The 20,352-nt window shown below is 32.9% G+C and overlaps 2 protein-coding genes and 1 long non-coding RNA gene across 15 annotated transcripts in view; all 3 read right to left on the reverse strand.

The window, feature by feature from the left end:
- LOC132790740 (longitudinals lacking protein, isoforms F/I/K/T-like) overlaps nucleotides 1-20,352 on the reverse strand; it is a 75,854-nt gene that overhangs the window by 10,974 nt on the left and 44,528 nt on the right. For 3 of the 13 annotated variants that reach the window (XM_060799414.1, XM_060799416.1, XM_060799417.1), the window contains exon 6: nucleotides 2,652-2,722. The exons of 4 other annotated variants lie outside the window; for them this stretch is intronic. In XM_060799414.1, coding sequence (XP_060655397.1) covers nucleotides 2,652-2,722 — 71 coding nt within the window. Of the gene's footprint in view, nucleotides 1-771; nucleotides 1,948-2,651; nucleotides 2,723-7,284; nucleotides 9,267-14,241; nucleotides 14,358-15,069; nucleotides 15,175-16,005; nucleotides 19,219-20,352 lie in introns of those variants that run through there. 6 more of the 13 variants (XM_060799401.1, XM_060799415.1, XM_060799399.1 and 3 more) reach the window with 6 other exon arrangements.
- LOC132790749 (uncharacterized) lies at nucleotides 3,317-6,897 on the reverse strand. Its single transcript, XR_009632823.1, has 2 exons — nucleotides 6,807-6,897; nucleotides 3,317-6,702 (listed from the first exon to the last, which is right to left on the reverse strand). It is a non-coding gene; the product is annotated as an uncharacterized LOC132790749 (long non-coding RNA).
- Nucleotides 11,872-14,224, reverse strand: LOC132790745 (longitudinals lacking protein, isoforms J/P/Q/S/Z-like). Its single transcript, XM_060799427.1, has one exon. The coding sequence runs from the start codon at nucleotides 14,030-14,032 to the stop codon at nucleotides 12,695-12,697; it is 1,338 nt and encodes a 445-aa protein (XP_060655410.1). The 5' UTR covers nucleotides 14,033-14,224; the 3' UTR covers nucleotides 11,872-12,694.

A 20,352-nucleotide genomic window follows, 5' to 3' on the forward strand; every position in this document is an offset into this window, starting at 1 on the left:
TCTTTAAAAAACTTGTTCTTCAAATAAAATGAAAAATATCAAGGATGAATTTATTGGATTGAAACTATCAATTTAGCTGAGCAACTTTTCTGGTCTTTTCTGGTCTAATTATAGGAAATTAAAAAAGGTAATTAAAAACTTTCTGTCAAAATATTAAAAAATATTAAGCAATTAAAAAGACCTTTTAAACTTTTTCTTGAAAAAATATGAAAATATCTAGGATACATTTAAAGGATATTAATTGTCGATTGAGCTGATTTTTAATTATAAGAAATTAAAAGGACTTTTTCTAAAAAAAATATTAAAAAATCTAATAAAAGTAAAAATAACCTCTCACTTTAAACTATACAAATAAAAACAAATTTTGAAATTTTCTGCAAAAATATGAAAGTTTCTAACAATAGGAAATTGTTCCTGACAAAGTGGGGAAATTAAAAAAAATTCGAAATTTTTCTGACAAAATATTAAGATATTAAAAAGGACATTTAAACTTTTTCTTCGAAAAATATGAATATCTAGTATATCGAGATGAGTTTTAAATTTAAGAAATTACAAAAGAGATTTAAGACTTTAAAAAAAAAATATATATATGAATACCTAGTGAAATATCTAGTGTAAATTTAAAGGATTTAAAGTGTCGTTTTTATTTTAAAAAATTTAAAAGGATTTTTTGTGCAAAATAAATTGAAAAATTAAAAAAAAAAAATTTTAAGCTTTTTCTTCGAAAAATAGAAAAATATCTGGGAACAATTTAATGGACACGTGTAAACAAAGCATTTCTAGACTTTAAGTGCTAATAAAATTCTACAGATTTTGAAAATTTGATTTTGTTTCATTTGTTTTAAGTAATTTGTGCGTTGTGCGCAGGAATGTGACATGTTTGAGTTTGCCACAAGAACTGGCTAAGATTATAATTGATAATAGTATTGTAGTATATATGTATATGTAGGTATGGGTAATATATGGAGGTATAGTTCTAGCTATGGGTAGTAAATAAATGGATATATATACGAAAAAAGCTATGTATTCGCTGCAGTTGTGCACACTCAGACACACACGTACACACACACACAGACACGCACACACACACTTTTGGAGGTAGTTGTAACTAGACGCTGAGCAGTTTGTCAGAACTAATGTGTATTCATTTGGTAAACATTTCAAAAAAGATTACGCCTCTCGGACACGCACACACACACACACACACAGTCAGAGATACACACACACACACACACACACACAGAGAGAGAGATGTTTAGGCATCCTCATCGAAGTCATCATCATCCTCGTCGCTCTCCTGCAGCATGGGCACAGCCGTAATAGTTAAATCGCGACCAGCGAAATCGAAATTGATTTCACACAACGCAGCAGCCACATCGCTATCGATGCCGCCACCCTCATGATCCTCCTGATCGTGATCGTTATCACCATCCACTTCATTCTCATGCTCATTCTCATTCTCATGCTCGTTATCATCGTTGCTCAAATCATCCTCGTTGCGTATGAGATACAAGCTGTCCTCATCGTTGCGCAATCGCTCATAGAGCATGCAATGCTTGCGCTTGGCATGACGCAACACGTGATCCTTGCGACGCGATCGATACTCGCAGGACACGCATTTGTATTTCTTCTGCTTGAGACAGTATTTGCGCACATGTTCCTGCAATTTCTGCGGTGATTTGTAGTAGCGATTGCAGTGTTTGCACTGCATAAACGAATCACGTGAAAGACTGCTGCTCGCGTGTCCCGCTTGCAATTGATGGCTGCTGTTGTTGGTTGCAACCACATTGCTGTTGTTGTTGTTGTTATTACTGTTGCTACTAGAGTTGTTGTTGTTGTTGTTGTTGAGATAGCCGTAGTAGTCGCTGATGGCGGTGTCGTGGCTGCTGCTTTGCTGAGGCGTCGAGGTGTCCACGCCCAGCAGACTGCCCAAGATGGGATAGATGTCTGCTTTGTAGTGGGTTGTGTTGTTGTTGGTTGTTGTGGTTGGTACGATGGAAAAAAAAACAAGAACAAAAAACATAACAATCAACAAATTAATAAGGCAAAAACAAACACTAAAAAGAAATACAAATGTGTAACTAAAGATTATCTAAAAAAACAAATTATACAAATAAAAATAAATAGTATAAAATATATTCAAAGAGTACTTAGTGTTATGTCAATTGTTGTTGTTGTGGTTGTTGTATGGATATTTGTTTATAACAATGACTAGCTCCCAAGGCGTTGATGAGCACTGATCTTGATGATGATGAAGCTGAAGATGATGATGATGATGAAGTTGTAGATGTTTGATGATTATTACAAGCACAAATGTACTCCGGCATATGCATTAAAAATCACTTTGCCCAAGAAGCGCGATACAAATTTAAAAAAAAAGAACCACTAAAAACTAAAAATAAACATTGGCATTAAATATATGTACAATAACAATTTCAAATAGTTACTCAATTATGAGTGTTTGTGTGTGTGTGTGTTGTTCTTGTTGTGTTGCGGTGCTTTCAATAACTACAACAATACAGCAATAAATACATAGGTTTATCAATATATATTTAGGTACTATCGATATTTCATTTCATATTTTTCATTTCTCAACAAAAGTACAATAGAAACACAATTTATGTTTTTGATTTTGCTGGCAAGCTTCTCACATTATAGTTATATATATGTATGTATATAGTATCCGCCGATCTTCTCCAGCTTTCTTCGTCTTCTGCAGCATCTAGAAAAAGAGAAAAACTCATGTTAGTTTTGGTTTCAGATAAAAGTTCGTGAAAGCTGTAAGTAAATAATAATAATATAATTTTAAATAAAAGCAAAGTCTTGAATTTTTGTTTTTTTTGTTGTTGTTTTTTTTTGTTTTTCATTTAATATAATATATTTTTAAATGTAGTTTTTTTTCCTGTTTTACTTATAACAATTAAATCGTTTACTCGTTTTACATTTTTTCACATTTTTTTTATACCTTTTATTTATTATACATAATAATAAAATTGTTTCACAAAAATTGTTTAAGGCGTTTTTCGGCTCTATACACATACATATACATATATGTAGATTTATATATTTAATTATTTGTTGCTAATCGTTCGGTTTTCTTTTTATTGGTTTTTTTTTTATTTCCTTTTTCTTTTTCTTTTTGCAATTTTACATTTATTGTTTAATTAATTTTTTAAGCACACTTTACGAAAATATTCCGACAACTGAACATTTTGAATGTCCACGTTTGTCGTCAGATATTATTTTCAGTTTCCTATAATTTTAGAGTTTTGCTTTAGAAATTCTGTTAAACTTCTTACCAAACTATGAAGCCAAATTTGGTTTGTTTTTTTTTTTTAGAGGTTTTTCATTGTTTTGTAAATTTTGTTATAAGCGCAAACTAAGCTATATATAATATGATTTTTTATTTTTTTGTTTATTTAGAATTTGCTATTTTCTTTGTTTTTTATAGGCAAATGACTCTTGAGTTCTCTGTGGGTGTGTATTGGTGTGTATCTGTGTATCTGTGTGTGTTTATCGTGCGTGAACAGCAATTAACATTTAGAATATACAATTACATATGTTTGTTTGTTGATTGGTTGAAGTGTATCTTATGGCTAATTACTAGATTTTTGTTGTTGTTTAGTGTGAATAAAAACCCATGTTGTAAATATGCTATTATAGTATGATCTGTATTAGTTCATATAGAGAAAAGATAAACAAGGAAGAAAGTAAACTTAAAGTTGTGTATATATGTATTATGTATCTGTATCTGTATCTGTGTGGGTGTGTGTGTGTGTGTAAAGAAAAGCCCTTTTCAATGTATCTCCAAAACCTATTGCCCCACTTGCCTATGCCGTTCATATATCGATTCACATTAACAACAGTTTCGTTTATCATTTTGTTTCCTTAACAATCACAATTGATCACATTGATTTCGCTTCTTTTTTTTGTGTTTTTCGTTTTTGTATCTTTATGTACATATATAAGATATATATATATTTTTTTTTAATATATAATTTTATACATTCACAGCTCCTTGTTTACAACGTTGTGTATGTGTATGTGTGTGTTGTTGATGTGTGTGTGTAAAGTAGTTATAGTTGTTAAAGTAGTTGTAGTAGTAGTTGGTAATCTTTAATAGTTATAGTTAAAACTCTTTCGTTCCATAATATGTATGTGTATGTGTTTCTGTTTCTGTTTGTTGTGTGAGTTTGTTTCATAGATACATTCATTCATTTCATTTACGCTTATACCAAAAAGAAAAAGATACAGATATTTGCTGTTTTTGTTGTTAGTACAATTTCTCAAAAAATATGTTTTGTTGTTGCTTATTATGTTGTTTGTTTGTTTCGCATCTACAAAATGATTTGTTGTATCTAGCAAATTTGTTAATTATACATATACATATACACATATATATATATGTAGATATAGATGCACTACTTAAATTAATTACAGTGTACGCGTGTGTGTATTGTATTGTGTTATGTTGTTTGTTAGTAAGTTGCTTGTTAATCAAAATTATATTGAATTTATCACATGCTCTTCATTTATTTCCATTTCCATTTCATTTTCATTTAGATTTCTTTTAGTTTTTAACTATACGACTCGAAAGTGTGTCTCAAAATTCATTTGCTGGGCATGTCTTGAATTTGAATTTCACCCAAATACATCGAAAAATTCACGACAAACTTGCGAGTCTCATCACATGCGCTGTTGATAAATTAAAATGTTGCTTGGTTTTTTTTTTTTGTTTTCTCTTCTCTTCTTTTGTTTTGTATTGTTTTCGTTTCGTTTTGTTTTGTTTTGTTTTTGCTTAGAAAAGTAGTAAAAAAATGATTTAGTTGTATAAATAAGAACCACAACCTTAATAGACAAAGTTAAATAATTGCATTAGATTATAATTGTTTACAAAAAGGATACAAAGTTGCATCATGTAGATTGTGAAACTATTCTTTCTCCTCTGCTGCTCTTCTTCCTCCTACATCCTTCTCTCTCTCTATTGCATTCTCTTCCATATAAATGTTTAAACAATTAAGTATAACGAAAAAAAATGTAAGGCAAAGCTAATTCACGTAACTGACTAGCGCTAAAGCAATGCCAAGTTTCATTTGTATTTGTTTGAAACAAATTTTGTAATTTATATTAAAGTAATTAATAAATGGTGATTAAAATTAAAGTCAATTTGAATTTGAATGCCAATTTGAAAGTGAACCGAAAGCACTAAAATAATAACAATCTAAATACAAATTTTGTTTGTTTGTTTGTTGTTTTTCCTCACGTAATTCGAATACTGACCGACAAGAATTTTGTTTTTCTTTCATTTTTCACAATTTACATAATTTTTTTTTTTAACTTTTTTTGTTTAATATTCGCATGTTTTTTCTTGTGTGTGTGTGTGTGTGTGTGTGTGTTTTATAATTATTTGTAATATTATTAATTTTTGTTTTTTTGTTTCAATTTGTTTGCTAGAATTTGTGCCAATTTTGTTTTGTTTTGTCTGTTGTACAAATGAATTTGTTATCACATATTTTGTGGCACAAACTGCTAACGAACATTTACATTGCGCCCCTATGTGTTAATGTGTGTGTTGGGTGTGTATGTGTGTGGGTTATCTTTATGATTATTATGTATAATTATATAATTTTTAAAGTACCTAAGCAACGAGTTTTTTTTTTGTGTTAAGCTCATCATTTTTATAACCCTTTTGTTTAGTTACATTTTCATACATTTCTAGATAGTTTTAACAATTAATAAATTTCCGTTTTCTCATATAATTTGTTTTTAGCGTTTTACGATCTAACTGTTATTCAGCTTATAACATAATTAAAATAACGGGTTTCTCCCTTATTCTTCCTCTTCGTTTTATAACAAGTTTTGCTGCAACATTATGTGATTTTTCTCTCGCGTTGACAAAATTTGGAAAATATGCATTAAATAAATAAAATTATCTTTTAGTGTATGTTTGTGTAGTTGCGTGTGGGTGTGTGTGTGTTTGTGTTTATAACAACAAGAAAAATTAATAATATTATATTAATTAGAATGAGGACTATATTCTTTATATCACATACCAATTATTTCTCATTTACTTGACTCTGACTCCCAACTCTCGACTCTCGACCTTGATCTCATCTTCTCATCTCTTTTGACTTCGTCTCTCTGACTGTGACTCGATGCGAGTTTTGTCCCTAACTCTTTTTTTCTTTTCTTTACAATGCCAATTCGTTTACTCCAACTTGTACATGTTGCTTGTTTTCACTTTTATCATCATCTTCATTATCGTAATCGTAATTATAATCGTAATAACTGATTCAATTGCTTGCACGCGCCTTTAACCAGAGCCACAAGCCAAATGTTTATGAATCATATATATTAATATTTGAATAATTCATCTTTATATCTATTCTTTTTTTACATCGTTTTTTTTTTTTTTTTTGTTTTTTGGTTCAACTAAAATTGCCGCCTATCACATTTCGTGTTCGTTCATAAAATAAATAAAATAATAAACAAATTAAACGAATAATTTTCTTCTTTCTTTCTTTTTCTTTTCTTTTCTTTCATGGAATGAGCACAAGATAAATTAATAAAATTTATAAATTTGTTGTTGTTTGTATTTGTGTTTTTGAAAAGTTCTTTAGAGATCGTTGCGTTGCACTAACAATAAATTTTTTTTGTGTATTTTTCGTTTTTTTTTTTAAATGTGGCTTTGGTGGCGCGCAGCTAACAAGAAATAAAAAGAATAATTAATAATGAAAAACAAAATTTTTGAAAACTTGATTGTGCGCTAAAAAAAAAATACGTTTAAAACAGAAAATGAAACTTACGAGTTTGTTTTGTTTTTCTCCTGGTTTTCTTTCGGTTTTTCCTATTTTTTTTTTTTTTTTTGGGATCTTCGACTATTACACAAGTTTTTTTTTGTTTGTTTGTTGCCTGTTTTTTTTTGTTTGTTGCCGTCTGTGTGTTCAGCTTATTGCACATGTCCATCGTTTAAATTTAGTTAAATTTGTTTAAGTTTTACTTGTTAGGTTTAGTTTTTGCTTTCAAGCTTAAACTCTAACTTAGACTCTAACTGTTTTTTTGTTTTTTGTTTTGTTTGACTGACTAAGCGATTGACTCTTGCTATTCTCCACATACATACATATATACACAAAAGTATAAATTGTATATGCTGTGTGTGTGTGTGTGTGTGTGTGTGATTAAGCTTATTAAGTTTAACTATTGCCCCAGAAACGATTATTTATGTTTATTACAGAAATTAAAAAAAAAAGATATCATTATTATCATTATCATTATCATTATCAAGTTGCAAGCGCGTGAGAGTGCAAATTTAATTCTGCATCGGAGACTGTTTTGTTTTTTGTTTTGTTTTTGTTGTTCTTTGTTCTCGTTTCGTTTATAACAATAAATAAAATTAGACGCTTAAAAATTTCAACACTAAAATTAATGTGAATGTTTTGCGTTTTGCTGCATTCTTCTTTAACTACATCATCATCATCATTATCATTATCTTCTTTTCTGCTTTTCTTTATATAAAAAAAACAAATGCATTTGATTTTTCTTCTTGTTTTCTCTCGACTGTTTTTTTTTTTTTTTTTGACACCGCAATAAAGAAAAATTCATTGAGATCATTGAGTTTTCTAAGGATGTTTAACACACATACATATTTTGTTATCAACAACTACATCTTCATCATCATCTAACAATAACGACAACAACATCGACGACAACAACAACAATGTCAATAACAACAACAACAACAAAGTTGCAACCAACGCGATTCGCACTCTCACGCCTTTAGACTTTACACTTTACAACAAAAAAAAAAAAAGAAAGGGTGATTGGAAAATATATAAAATAAAGAAAGAAAATATGATGCATATATGTGTGTATATAGTATTAGAACTAAAGATTAGAATTTGTTAATATTTTCACATTGACGGCATGATCTAGATGTGTGTGTGTGAGTGTGTGTAATTGTTGTTGTGGGTTTTCCTTTTCTTTCTTTCCTTTTCATTTCATTTGTATAGTTAATTTTAGTGTGTATATGCATATATATATATATAGATATATAAAAAAAACGACTATATGGTTTCAAGATCATTTGAAAAAAAACAAAAACTTGCTCAAACCGCGCTCTGGACTTGGACTTGGACTCGGATTTGGATCCTGAAAGTGCTGCCTAGAAACAAGGCTCTCTAACTAGCTAGTGGCAGCAGCAGCAGCAGCAGCAGCAACCGCGGCAGCAGCAACCAGTTGCTGGCGTCATTGCAATTGTTGTTGATTGTGGCATCATCGATGTTGGTGCGTGCGCATGTGCAGCACGAGATTGTGTTTGTGCTTCGACTTCTTGTGACAGATGGGACACTCGAATTGCGGCTCCACGCCGCACTCGAAGCGCACATGACGATTCAAGCTATGCGGCCGAGCATACGTGTTGCCACAACGATCACAGGCATAGGCTCCTCCTCCTCCTCCTCCACCACCTCCTCCCCCTCCTGAGCCACCACCTCCCCCTCCAGCTGCACCAATGACACCGCCACTCCAGCCACTAGCAGCAACCGCAGCAGCCGCCGCCGCTGCCGCCGATGTTGAGGCGCCCGTTATTGCAGCGTTCGTGTTGTTAGCTGCCACGGCAGCAACAGCTGCTGCCATCGCTGCAACCGTGTTGCTCTTGCTGTCCACATTGCCGCTGTTGCCGCTGGGCAAAGTAACAGGCGGAATGCCAATGCTGCTGCTGCTGCTGTAACGACGCAGCGGCCCATCGGGGCTGGACTGTTGTTGCATCAGCTGGGCCAGCGGACGTTGCTGTTGCTGTTGTGGCTGCTGTTGCTGCTGGTGTTGCTGCTGCTGCTGGTGGTGGTGGTGATGATGGTGGCCAAGTGGCAGTGCACCGTGTGTCTGGGCGACAGCGATGAGTTTGGCAAAACCCATGCGTAGATCAAAGGGTTTGTCGCCAGTGAAATCATCATCGTTGTCATCATCGTCATCATCGTCGTTGTTGTTGTTGTTGTTATTGCTGTCATCGTTGTCGCCATTGTTGCCATGTCGCTCGTGCGTGCTGCTGCTGTGTGTGGGCGTGGCCCTGCGACTATCGATACGCAACTGATGATCGTGATCATTGTCATCCACAATGCTGCCATGTTCGAACTTTATCACGCCAGTGGGCGTGGCAATGGGACTGGTGTACGGACTCGTCTTCAGATTCAACAGCGGATAATAACGATGCGGTGGTGGGGACGTCCTCGATGTTCGGGGTGTTCGCTGGCCGCCATGCAAATACTCTGCTATCAAAGGGAAGAGACAAGAGTTCAAAAGTAGAATGCATATTAGTTAAGAAAACATTTATAGATTCGCTTTTTTCTTTCAATCAATCACTGTAGACAGTTGCTTAAATATTTGTTCATTTACGTTTCAAAGAAAATCATAAATCCTAATATCTAATAGAACGTAGGAAATTAAATATATATGAAATAGAAATTCAATTTATTACCGTGAAGTCGTTAAAAAAATGTTGCGTTTCATTTTTTTTTTTGCTTTTAGAGTGTGAATTTTGGTGCGTTGTGGTAAATGATTTGTTTGTGTGTGTATGTGTGTGTGGGTGTGTGTGTATGGTGTGATGATTGTTGTTGTGTGCGTGAGTAGAGGCTCGGCTTGAATCTAAAGTAAAATGTTGAAAACTGTTTTTGCTGCTTAAAGGTTATACATAAAAATAATAATAAAAATCATTAAAATTGAATAAACACAATGAAACAACAATTATTCGAGTGTAAGTTACATGTATACAGATTGGAGAGTTTGGAGAGTTTTGTAGAGTTTAAAGCATAAAAAGTTGTTCAAGTTACAAGTGATTTTTTAAAATGAGTTTCAAAACTTGGTTTTCAATTGTTCGATATGTTAGTCACAAATATAAATAGTATATAAATTAAATAATATTAAACATAATTTGTTACTAATTATTTGTATGTGTTTTGGGTTTTTTTTTTTTGTTTGAGGAGGGACGCAACGTTCAAGTTGATGTTGGAGAATTCCTAGAAAATACGAACTCTCTCTTGAGCTACGCACTTTGGAATTACAACATTAAGTGTATTAATTTCTTTTTATAATCATTTAATACGCATGCATAAATTTTTATGTTGTTTTTGCGAAAATAGAAACTACAAACATAGAAAGTATAAATCTAAAAGTAAAAAGTAAACGTTGATAGAAAATGCAATATTCATAAAAACATTAAAGTTTTTACAAATTAAGTTGCTTTGGTCATTTCTCGTTTATGTTTTTAATAATAATAAATATATAGATATATATGTAGATATATATGCATGTAGATATATAATTGTAATAGTTTAAGTTTATATTAAGAGAAATATACATTTATATATAGAGTAGTATTATACGACACTATGAGCGCAAAGTGAAACTTAAGAATAACCTGCAGCAATACAAACGAAAGAGAACAAACTACAAATCTAATAAAGGTTTCATACAAAGTTAATATATATATATATATAGTATAGTATAGATATAATATATATAGAATATGTTCATGTACTAAATTCAGCAGCCACACATTATCGTTGTATCTATTGTAATACATGTACATATATCTAATAGTTCATAGATTGGATATCAAAATTTCGAGTTTAGGTTGTTCATAAAATATGTAGGATCGATTTGGTTCAGTTTGGTTTGGTTTGAATCTAAGCAGTAGATAGTACACTGGTTTCTAGTTATGTTGAATGTTGGTATAGTAGAGGTTAAGAGCATGCAAACAACAATAAGATAGGGCTACACCATAAACAGCTTCTTGTTGTTGGAAATTGGATAATAGATATTGTTGTACCAGCCAGAGCATTATCATTATCATCGATCTCAACATCAAATAGCGACAACATCCACCTGAAATAGAGAGCTGATTAGTATTGATCTTTGGCAACAAACACAACAAATCGAACAAAAATTCTTGAACTTCTTTTGGGGATCATTGTGGATAGAACGTGGGGAGAGAGAGCGAGGAAAGTATTTTTTTTAGGAAAGCGCTTGAGTGTTGATGATGTATGGATGATCTCTTGAGGGATTGAAATATATAGTTTGGGGGGATTTCAATGATATGCGTGTGTGATTCTTTGTTTTACAATTAAAATAAATACAACGTTTGGTTTTGGTTATTTTTTTCTTTTGACATTTGCTTTTAATTGTATTTCGAATTTTTATTTAATACATATAGCCGGCAATAATTACGATATATTCATTTATATGGAATACATAATAATTGTAGAATTTTCTTTTTTGTTTCTTTCGCATGTTTGCATGTGTTTAATTGTGTGTGTGTGTGTTTGTAGGTGTGTGTGTGTGTGTATTCTTAGAGGTATTCTTTTTTCAGTTTTGAGTAGCCAATTTGGTTTTCCTTTTTTTGGTATTTTGGTTGTCTTTTTACATATGGAAATTGTTTTAAATCGTTTTTTAATGGCCGGGTTCTTTGTTCTTGTTCATCTTGTTATCAATTTAAATCTAACAATTCGTGTATGTGTTGCTGATATTTTGAATTAGAAATTAAAACATATTATTTTAGAATTAATAATAATAATTTTTGCCTAATTTTCAAAATAGTATTTATAGTTATAAGTAATATTAGCATTATGATTATTACATATCATTTTAATGTAGATAATCGTTTGTTTTTTTTGTTTTCGTTTTGACTAGAACTTGTTATCATTATCATATCGTATATAAAGCAACTTCTAACACAAATGCTGCTCCAAAAATCAATCGTAGCAGTTAAACACAAAAAAATATATAAATTGAAATCAAAAATTAACTCATTCGATTGCAACTAGAATTAGAATCAAATCTGTTTTAAATTTAATGTGTTATATGTATGTTTATATTAGGTGAATGTGTTGTGTGTATTGTATTTTTTTTATTTTTTTGTTTTTGTATTTTTAAATATAATTATTATAGTTTGTTCTTTTTTGTTGAGGGCGGGGCGTGTTTTCATGCCATGCATATGGTATTTTTTTTTTATTTTTTTCTGTTTTAAAATTAAGAATTAATTAATACAAAAATCGATTTTTGTTTTTTTTTTGGTTTTGTTGTATATAGCACACTTAAACAATTTTTGCTGTGACTAGCGCATAATTTCTTTGTGTGAGATTTTTCTCGGAAAAAAATTTACACATTATTTTTATATTCTTTTTTTTTTTGTGGTTTTTGTAAAGTTTTCCTTTTGTTTGAGAATTCGCTAAAACAATACGCGTTTTGTATTGCCAACTAAGTCTAAGTATTTTTTTTTCTTTTTGCTGTCTTTTTAGGTTTTTTTTTTGTATTGTATTTTTCTTTGGTACTTGCAACACTTGCCGCTGGCACATGCAACATAAAACAATATTAAAACTACTTTCAGATTCAGTGCTGCGCTTTGCCTGCTGCGATTATTTTTGGTTTTTTTGGTTTTTTTTTCGGGACAGCGCTGAATATTGCACGCGCTTGTAATACTTTTTAAATATATAATGGAAAACAGGAAAAACAAACAGAAAAATGTGTGTAATGAAAACGAAAAAAGAGAAACTTAATTTGTACTAGAGACAAGCTTGCAATCAATCAATATTTTTGTTTGCAGTTTTGCAGTTTTGCATTTCCAAAGTGCCAGCTCCAGGTCCAGTTCCAGCTTATTTTGTACAACTTGTTTCAAGGGGGAATTTTACTCATTGCTCCTAGCCTATTTGTTTGGAAAGACTAGTGTGTAGGTGCTGGTGTTGCCATTGCTGCTGCTTCCGCTGCTGCTGGTGTTCACATTGACGCTTGTTGTGGTTGTTGCGGGCACAGCAGTAACATTGTATTTCTTCTCCTTCTCTTTCTCCTTTTCCTTTTCCTTCTCCTCCTCCTCCTTCTCGCGATCCCGACACTTGGTGTTGAGATGCCGCTTCAGATTGCTGTGCACATTCGTCGCATAGCCGCACATCTTGCTGCAGAAGTAGCGAGGCGGCAGACCGCATTCGTTCTTCAGATGACACTTGAGACTGTTCTTCCATTTGTAGGTGCGATTGCAGTTGCGGCACACCCACGGCTTCTCGATGTCCGCGTTGTAGATCATATCGGCCGAATGCTCCAGCGACTCCTTGCGCATCCGTTTGTTCTGCACCAGAATGCGATAGCGATTGTCATCGGTGTGCGACCAGTGCAAGTTCAGATTCTGTGCGTCCACATTGAGAGCCATTTTGTTGCTCGAGAGCACCGTTGAGTTGCCACCGCTGCTGCTGTTGGCATTAGCTCCGCCACTGGTGCTAGCAATTGGTTGTTGCTTCGCGGTTGGTGCCGCGATGGTCGTTATGGTTGCTGGTATGGTGGGCAGCTTGATTTGCAACGACGATTGACTGGTGGGCTGCAGTTGCAGATGCTGCAGATGTTGCTGCTGGTCGAGCAACTGTTGCTGCTGCTGGGAGCTGAGCACGATTTTTGAGCCACTGTTGTTGTTGTTGGCATTGCCATTGTTATTGCTCTTGGACTGCTTGGCATGCTTTTGCGATGCAGCCGCCGTGGTCAATAGATCATCGTCATCATCATCGTTGTCCATCAGATAGCTATCCTCGAACTCTTCGTTCTCGATCTTCACGGCATCGTACGTCCACGACAATGGACTGGCCAGCTTGAGGTCATAGTCAAAGGTGTTCTCATCATCGATCGCCTCATTGCACACAGCCTCATCGCCGTTGAGCGACACATTCTCAGGATTCTCGATCTTCACTATCACCTCGGTCATCGCATCATCAATGCTGTCCAGCTCAACGCCAGCGGCCGCGAGCGCCGCCGCCGATGCGGCATCCACATTGCAATTGCTCGAGCTATTCTTCAGGCTCGCCGGCGTGATGCACGCAATCGTTGTGCGTCCAATGCTTCCAATCCGGGTCACGGTTTGCGTTACGGGCAGACAACTCTTCTCGCTGTTCACATTGTTGTTATTCGAGCTGGTGTTGTTGTTGCTGTTGCTGCTGTTGTTGTGGTTGCTGCTGCTGTTGAGTGCTCTTGTCACAGAGGCGGGCGTTGTGCTGATCGTCATCGTTGTGGGCGTGGCACCCGCGGGCGTCTTCACATTGTTAGTGGTGTTCTTAGCGGCATTTGTGTTTGTCTTTTTTGCTCGGAGTTAGTTTGTCTTTTTTGTTTTAGTTAGTTAGTTGTGTGTTAGCAAGTTTGTTTTTTTTAATGATTCAATTTGGCGCATGAAAATAGAAATTGTTATAGGAAATGTTAAGTTAGTTAATTATTTGGATTTGTATGGATTCATTATGATTGGTACTCAATAAGAAAATGTGTAACACAAGTGAAATAATGAGTTAAAAAAAAAAAATGTGACTGCCGCAGTGTGCAAAATTGTAAATAAACGACTGTAAAAAGAAAACGAAATATTATTCAATACAACAGAAGATAATATAATAAATGATTAAGCACAACCTAGCAGACATTTAACGGAAAATAAACCTTAAAATGCAACTGAAACAATAATAAAAATATATTTTTAAAAATAAATAGAAATACATATAGTATTTATAGTATATTAGAATCCTATAAATTGTAATAAATGGTGATTTCTTAACACAAATGAAACAAGAATTAAATAAGATGTTTTTCAATCTCTTATAAATTCATATAGTATTTACAGTATATTAAAATACTATAAATAGTAATTTTATAATACTTAAATATAAATAAAAATACAGACAGTATTTACAGTATATTAAAATACCATAAATGAAAGTTTCATAATACAACTGATACAATAATATATAATATATAAAAATATATTTAAAAAAAATAATAATAAATACATATAGTATTTATAGTATATTAAAATACCATAAATGGTAATTTCAAATAAAAATACATATAGTATTTATAGTATATTAAAATACCATAATTGGTAATTTCAAATAAAAATACATATAGTATTTATAGTATATTAAAATACTATAAATGGTAGTTTCATAATATCACAAAAAAGTCTGCTAGGAGTACACAATAAATCAATAAGCAAATAACAAAGGTAAAAAAAAATCATAAATTAATACTCATAAGTACTAAGAGAAGTGCTCTAAATACCTGTCGAATCGTCGCTCGTCTTGTCTATAATCGACTGATCTGCCAGCATTAACCAATTGCGTACACGTATTCGAGATTCGCCTGCATCGAGTTGTCCATTATCATCTGAAATTGGGTAGAAATAGAGAATAGACACATATTAGTCAAAGCCACAAATTATTAGAATATTTCTTTAAGACCTAAAATGCATTTGATTTTATTTTAGTATGTGTGCCTAAACGATGTGACCTGCATTTATTATTCTTAATTTTTAATACATTTTTCTCATTGATGATTTTCGATAATATGTTTTGTTGTTAGAGATGTACTTATAAAAATAAATGGTGTAAATGTTATAAACTGAAGAATGAAACTGAAATAATAATAATACTTACAAGCAGTACGCTACATAATAAAAATTAAACACATATATAAATATCGTCAGTAATAATAATAATAATAATAATGATATAAGAGTCGTAATCAAAAAGATTTCAGTTGTAAACGCAACATAACAAACAACATTTTGTTTTTTTGCGTTTTATTACATGAATTTGTATATTTTTCACATTGAATGTATTTTCTTTTTTTTTAATTTACAAAAATGTTTTACAATCGACGCATAGAAAAGAATTAAATATAAGGTATATATATATATATTTAGTAAATATATAAAGGGCATATAGAATCAACTATATGAAACTGCTTTATGTTTAATGAGTATTTGTGTTCTTATTAAGTGGTTTTTTGCTTTCATTAACATACAAAGTATTTAATTTACTTATTAATTTTTTAAATGTCTTTCGACATTTTTTAGTTGTGTTTATTTTTGTTTGCCAGTTTTAAACCAAAGATTGTTCAACAATATTGTTTAAATGTAAATTTTTAAAGAAAATTTTGAATTTTCACTTTGCTTAACGGTTGCTGTTCTTTTTTTGTGTTTTATTGCTTAATAAGTTTCGTTTTTTTGTTTTTTGTTTGTTTGTTTTTAATTCTTCATTATATAAAGAAGCGCTAAACTTAGCCCGACACCGCGTGAATATAACCAATCGTATTTTTTTGTTTTTCGTTTTGCATTATCATTATTAATTTCTTAGCAAATATATTTATAATTCGAGATTTGTTTTTGTAATTGTAGTTATCATTATTTTTATTTTGTTGTGTTTTTTTTTATTATATTTGCACAGTTTGACTGGCAGAGTTTGTGTGTGTGTGTGTGTGTGTGTGCTTTAGTCATTGATGTTGCTGTGAATGTTTGCAGTTTATAGGTTCTGTTTTTTGTTGTCTTTTAAAGCTTAACTCTTGTATAAAATCATCTATGGAATGTAAGAAAGAAATATATAAATTGAAAACTAAAAATAAATTACGGTTTACTAGCAAAAAAGAAGAACATAAAATAATAAAAAATAATATTATTTCTCTTGTATATCATATACCATAATATTATATAATTACAATATGTTTATAAATATTACAAAATAAATAAGTGCATGTGACGTATTGTGGCGGTGTTTTTTGTTTTTCTTGATTATTTTTTTTTATTTACTTCACTTTTTCATTTTCTTGTCTTTTATATTTATTTAATCTTAACACTTTTTTGCTTTGTTTTCCAACGTAGCTCAGCTACGTGCGCCTGTTTCCTGCTTTCCTGCCTAATTGTGAAACACACAAAACTAAGTACCTGAGTTTAGAGTTTAAATATGAATTCTTTCTTTCCCAAAAAAAAAAAATCAAAATCATAATAAAAATAAAAATATATAAAACGACAAATTGCTGACTTGACTTAAAATACTCGCGACCTAAAGCTACTTGATATGGCTTTTAAGTTATACAAAAATTTATTATAATAATCATGTGTGCAATGTCATTTTGTGTTGAATTATTTTTTGAAACTTTTCACGTTTTTGTTGTTTTTTACATTTTGTTTTCAAAAGGCACTTTTTTTTTAAACTTGTCTTAAAGTTCTTTATACTTTCGCATGCTTGACTAAACCGTATGTATATCTAAAAAAAAACATCCTAAACAATTTTTGAGCATAGTTTAAAGCCATTAGACTAATATATTGTTGTCAGTTTTGAGGTAACTTGTTGTTGCTTTTTTTTGTATTTTGTATTTTGTATATTTGTGTGTTTTGCAAATTATAACTGTAGCTGTGACTGTGTGTGTGTGTGTTTGTAATTGCTTCTTTGTGGTTTGGCACTGAAATCCTTTTGAATATCTATAATGCGATTGTTTATCTAATATCTTAATATGCTCTGAGTTCGAAAAGCTTTACATAAAGAAAACTATCCACTGAGTGTTGACTGCTCGCACCGCGCTTTAACTACGCTTCCAACTACGAGTAAATCCTATATATAATATCTGTATAACTAACCCTAAGCTATAAACTGACTAAGTAGCTATATATACTCGCTATATATATATATTAATGTTTCATTGTACAATTTGTGTTGTTGTTATATATTTTTGTTGTTAATTTGTTGTTGTCATTATTTTGTAACTTGTGGAATGCTGCAACTTGTAATTGTTTATGTTTTTTTGTTTGTTTGTTTGTTTGTAAAATCATTTTACTGATCACTTTGCTGTTTTCTTGCAAATTTTCTTTTCAAAAAAAAAAATGTTTGCTTGTGCACTTTGTGTTTCGTTTTTGTTTTGTTTTTTACTTGTTAAAAAATTAATAACAATAACAAAAAAAAGTATTATGAAAAAATGGCTAAATTTGTTTTGTTTTGTTTGTGCTTTGCAACAAATTGTTTTTGTTTGTTTTTGTTTTTCGTTTTTGTCCATGATTGCTTAGAATTAACTTTTCTCTTTTTTTCGCTTTTTTTAATATTAATTTGGCACACTGATTCCGTATTCCTTATAAGAAACCCCGAGAGCTTGGTGTGTGTTGTGTTGTGTGTGTGTGTTGCATTTGTTGTTGTTGTTGTTGTTTGACCGGCCACACACACATTTTCATTTTTGTGTGTGTTTTTTTTGTTGTGTATTTCCATTTTGCTTGATTTTTATATCCCTGATATTTGTAGTTTTCAAACTTTAGGTTTTTCCATCCTTATGAGAAATGCGTCTCCAACTTAGGAACACCGGGAAAAGCCACAGCCGCAGCTGCAGCTGCCACAGCGGCTGCTGCATTGCCGCTTTCCGTATCCATGCCACCGCCAACAGCACCGCCACCGCCACCGCCGCTGTTGCTGTTGCTGCCACCGCCAACTGCGCTGCTGCCAATGATGCTGGCGATGAAACTCTTGTCATCCTCCAGTTGGAATTTCTCCTTGTGCATGCGTTCCATGTGGCGGCCAATGTGCATCTTTTGCTTGGCCCGATACACACAGAAGGGGCACTGGAATTGTGGCTCCTTGCCGCATTCCCATTTCTGATGATTGCGCAACGATGATTTCAGCTTATAGACACGCCCACACACCGGACACGGATGTCCAGCACCGTTGTCAAGGCTATTGTTGTTGCTGCCACCGGCGCTCGAGTTCAACGAGACATTCAGGCTGCCACCAGCTCCTCCTCCTGCACTGTTGCTGTTGCCACCGCCAGCAGCTGCTGCTGATGTGTTGCCGCTGATGAGATTGTTCATGGCGCTGATGCTGTTCAGTATATTAATATGGCATAGACCCGCCGCTGGTCCGCCGACATCGGCAAAAGTTACGGCTCCGCTCAGCGTGGCTGGATAATCATTGCTGTTGCCTCCAGCAGCAGCAGCAGCAGCAACAGTTGCTGAACTGGGATTCTCATCGCCATAGCCACGATCGGAGCTATTACTGGAGAAGGCAGCAGCGGCGCGTTTCTCGGCAACAGCTTTGAGCATCAGTGCTGTGGCCTCCTCCTCGGACAGATGCTTCAACTTGCCACCACCGCCGGGATAATTCTTGTGCTGGTTTTCGCTGCTGCTCGAACGCAGTGGCGTTGTCCCCGCGGCTCCAAGTTCAATCTTTAAGCGTATGGAATTCTCGGGCGGTTTGTGCTCACTGGCAATGCTGTCAGCTGATGTGGCTGCTGATGTTGTTCCCTTATTGCCAGCTATGCTGAGTTGCTTGTCCACCGACAGATCCGTGGGAAAGATCAAAGGTTGGACTCCCTCGCGAAGTGTCACCAACGGCATCGCCAAACGTGCATTCCACTCATTCCAGGTGAGTCCCGCAATACGCGTAATACTCAAATCTGCTTACGTTTCGATTTTATTTTTAGTTTTTCATTTTTGTTATAGTTTTTGTGTAGTTGTGCATGTTGTTTGATTGGTTTTTTTTAACGTTTTTTGTGTGTAGAGAGGAAGATTGGTTGGTTGTGGTTGGCCATACAACATATGAAAATAAAACAAGAAAAGAAAAAAACAAAAGAAAAGAAGAACGAAAATCAATAGCATTACTTTTGAGACTGGACACAATGCAACGCAAAAAATAAAGGTAAAGGAAAAAACAATTAAATAACTCGCAACAGAACTTAACATTAACAATTGAAAAAGTGTTGTTTTTTTTTTTTGGGAAACGCAACGAAAATTTCTAAATGGGTGGGAAATAACGAATAACACACGCGATTTCATGGTTTAACCAATGCCAGGAAAACAAAAGAAAAACTAATTAAAAATAAACAGAAAAATGTTTATGCATGAAAGAAGAAATGAATAAATGCGATCTTAAACTGTCACAACAAACAATAATGTTAAATAAATATAAATTAGTGAAGCGATGCCTAAGCATATATAAATAAAAAAAGCATTAGAAAATTATGGCATGAATCAAATACATAAACAAAATTAATTATATACACAATGCGATACTTAATGCTTTCTCTTGTTGGTTTTTTGAAAGCCAAAATTAACGCCAATTAGTGCGGGGGTTTGTATAAACATATTTATTAAATAAATTTGAAAATAAAAAAAAATAAAATAGAATCAAGGAGCAGCTAACTACGGCAAGCCGTAGCTTAAATGCACTTGCAGAATTTTTGTATTTCAAATAAATTTGGAAATAAAAATAATGTCGTATGGCATGCTGAACAGTTTAAATAGTTAAATTTAGTTTCTTATTTATTAATTTTGATTGAAGACTGCAAGTGCTTTGCATAATTAAATGAAACGTTCGGCATTCTGGTCTTAGTTATGGGTTTTTTTTTTAGGTTTAGGTTTCTTTTTTATCTATGGTGTTGTACGTAGCAGCTGGAAACAACACACACACGGGCGGGGGGGAAAGAGGCAATTGCTGGTTGTTATTATTATTATATTGATTGCATTTTTTGTTTTGTTTTTTTTTTTTTTTTTTTAGTGGCATATACAGAAAACAATTACTTAAAATTTAG

Source organism: Drosophila nasuta, chromosome 3, assembly GCF_023558535.2.
Source record: "Drosophila nasuta strain 15112-1781.00 chromosome 3, ASM2355853v1, whole genome shotgun sequence".
NCBI classification, from domain to species: domain Eukaryota; kingdom Metazoa; phylum Arthropoda; class Insecta; order Diptera; family Drosophilidae; genus Drosophila; species Drosophila nasuta.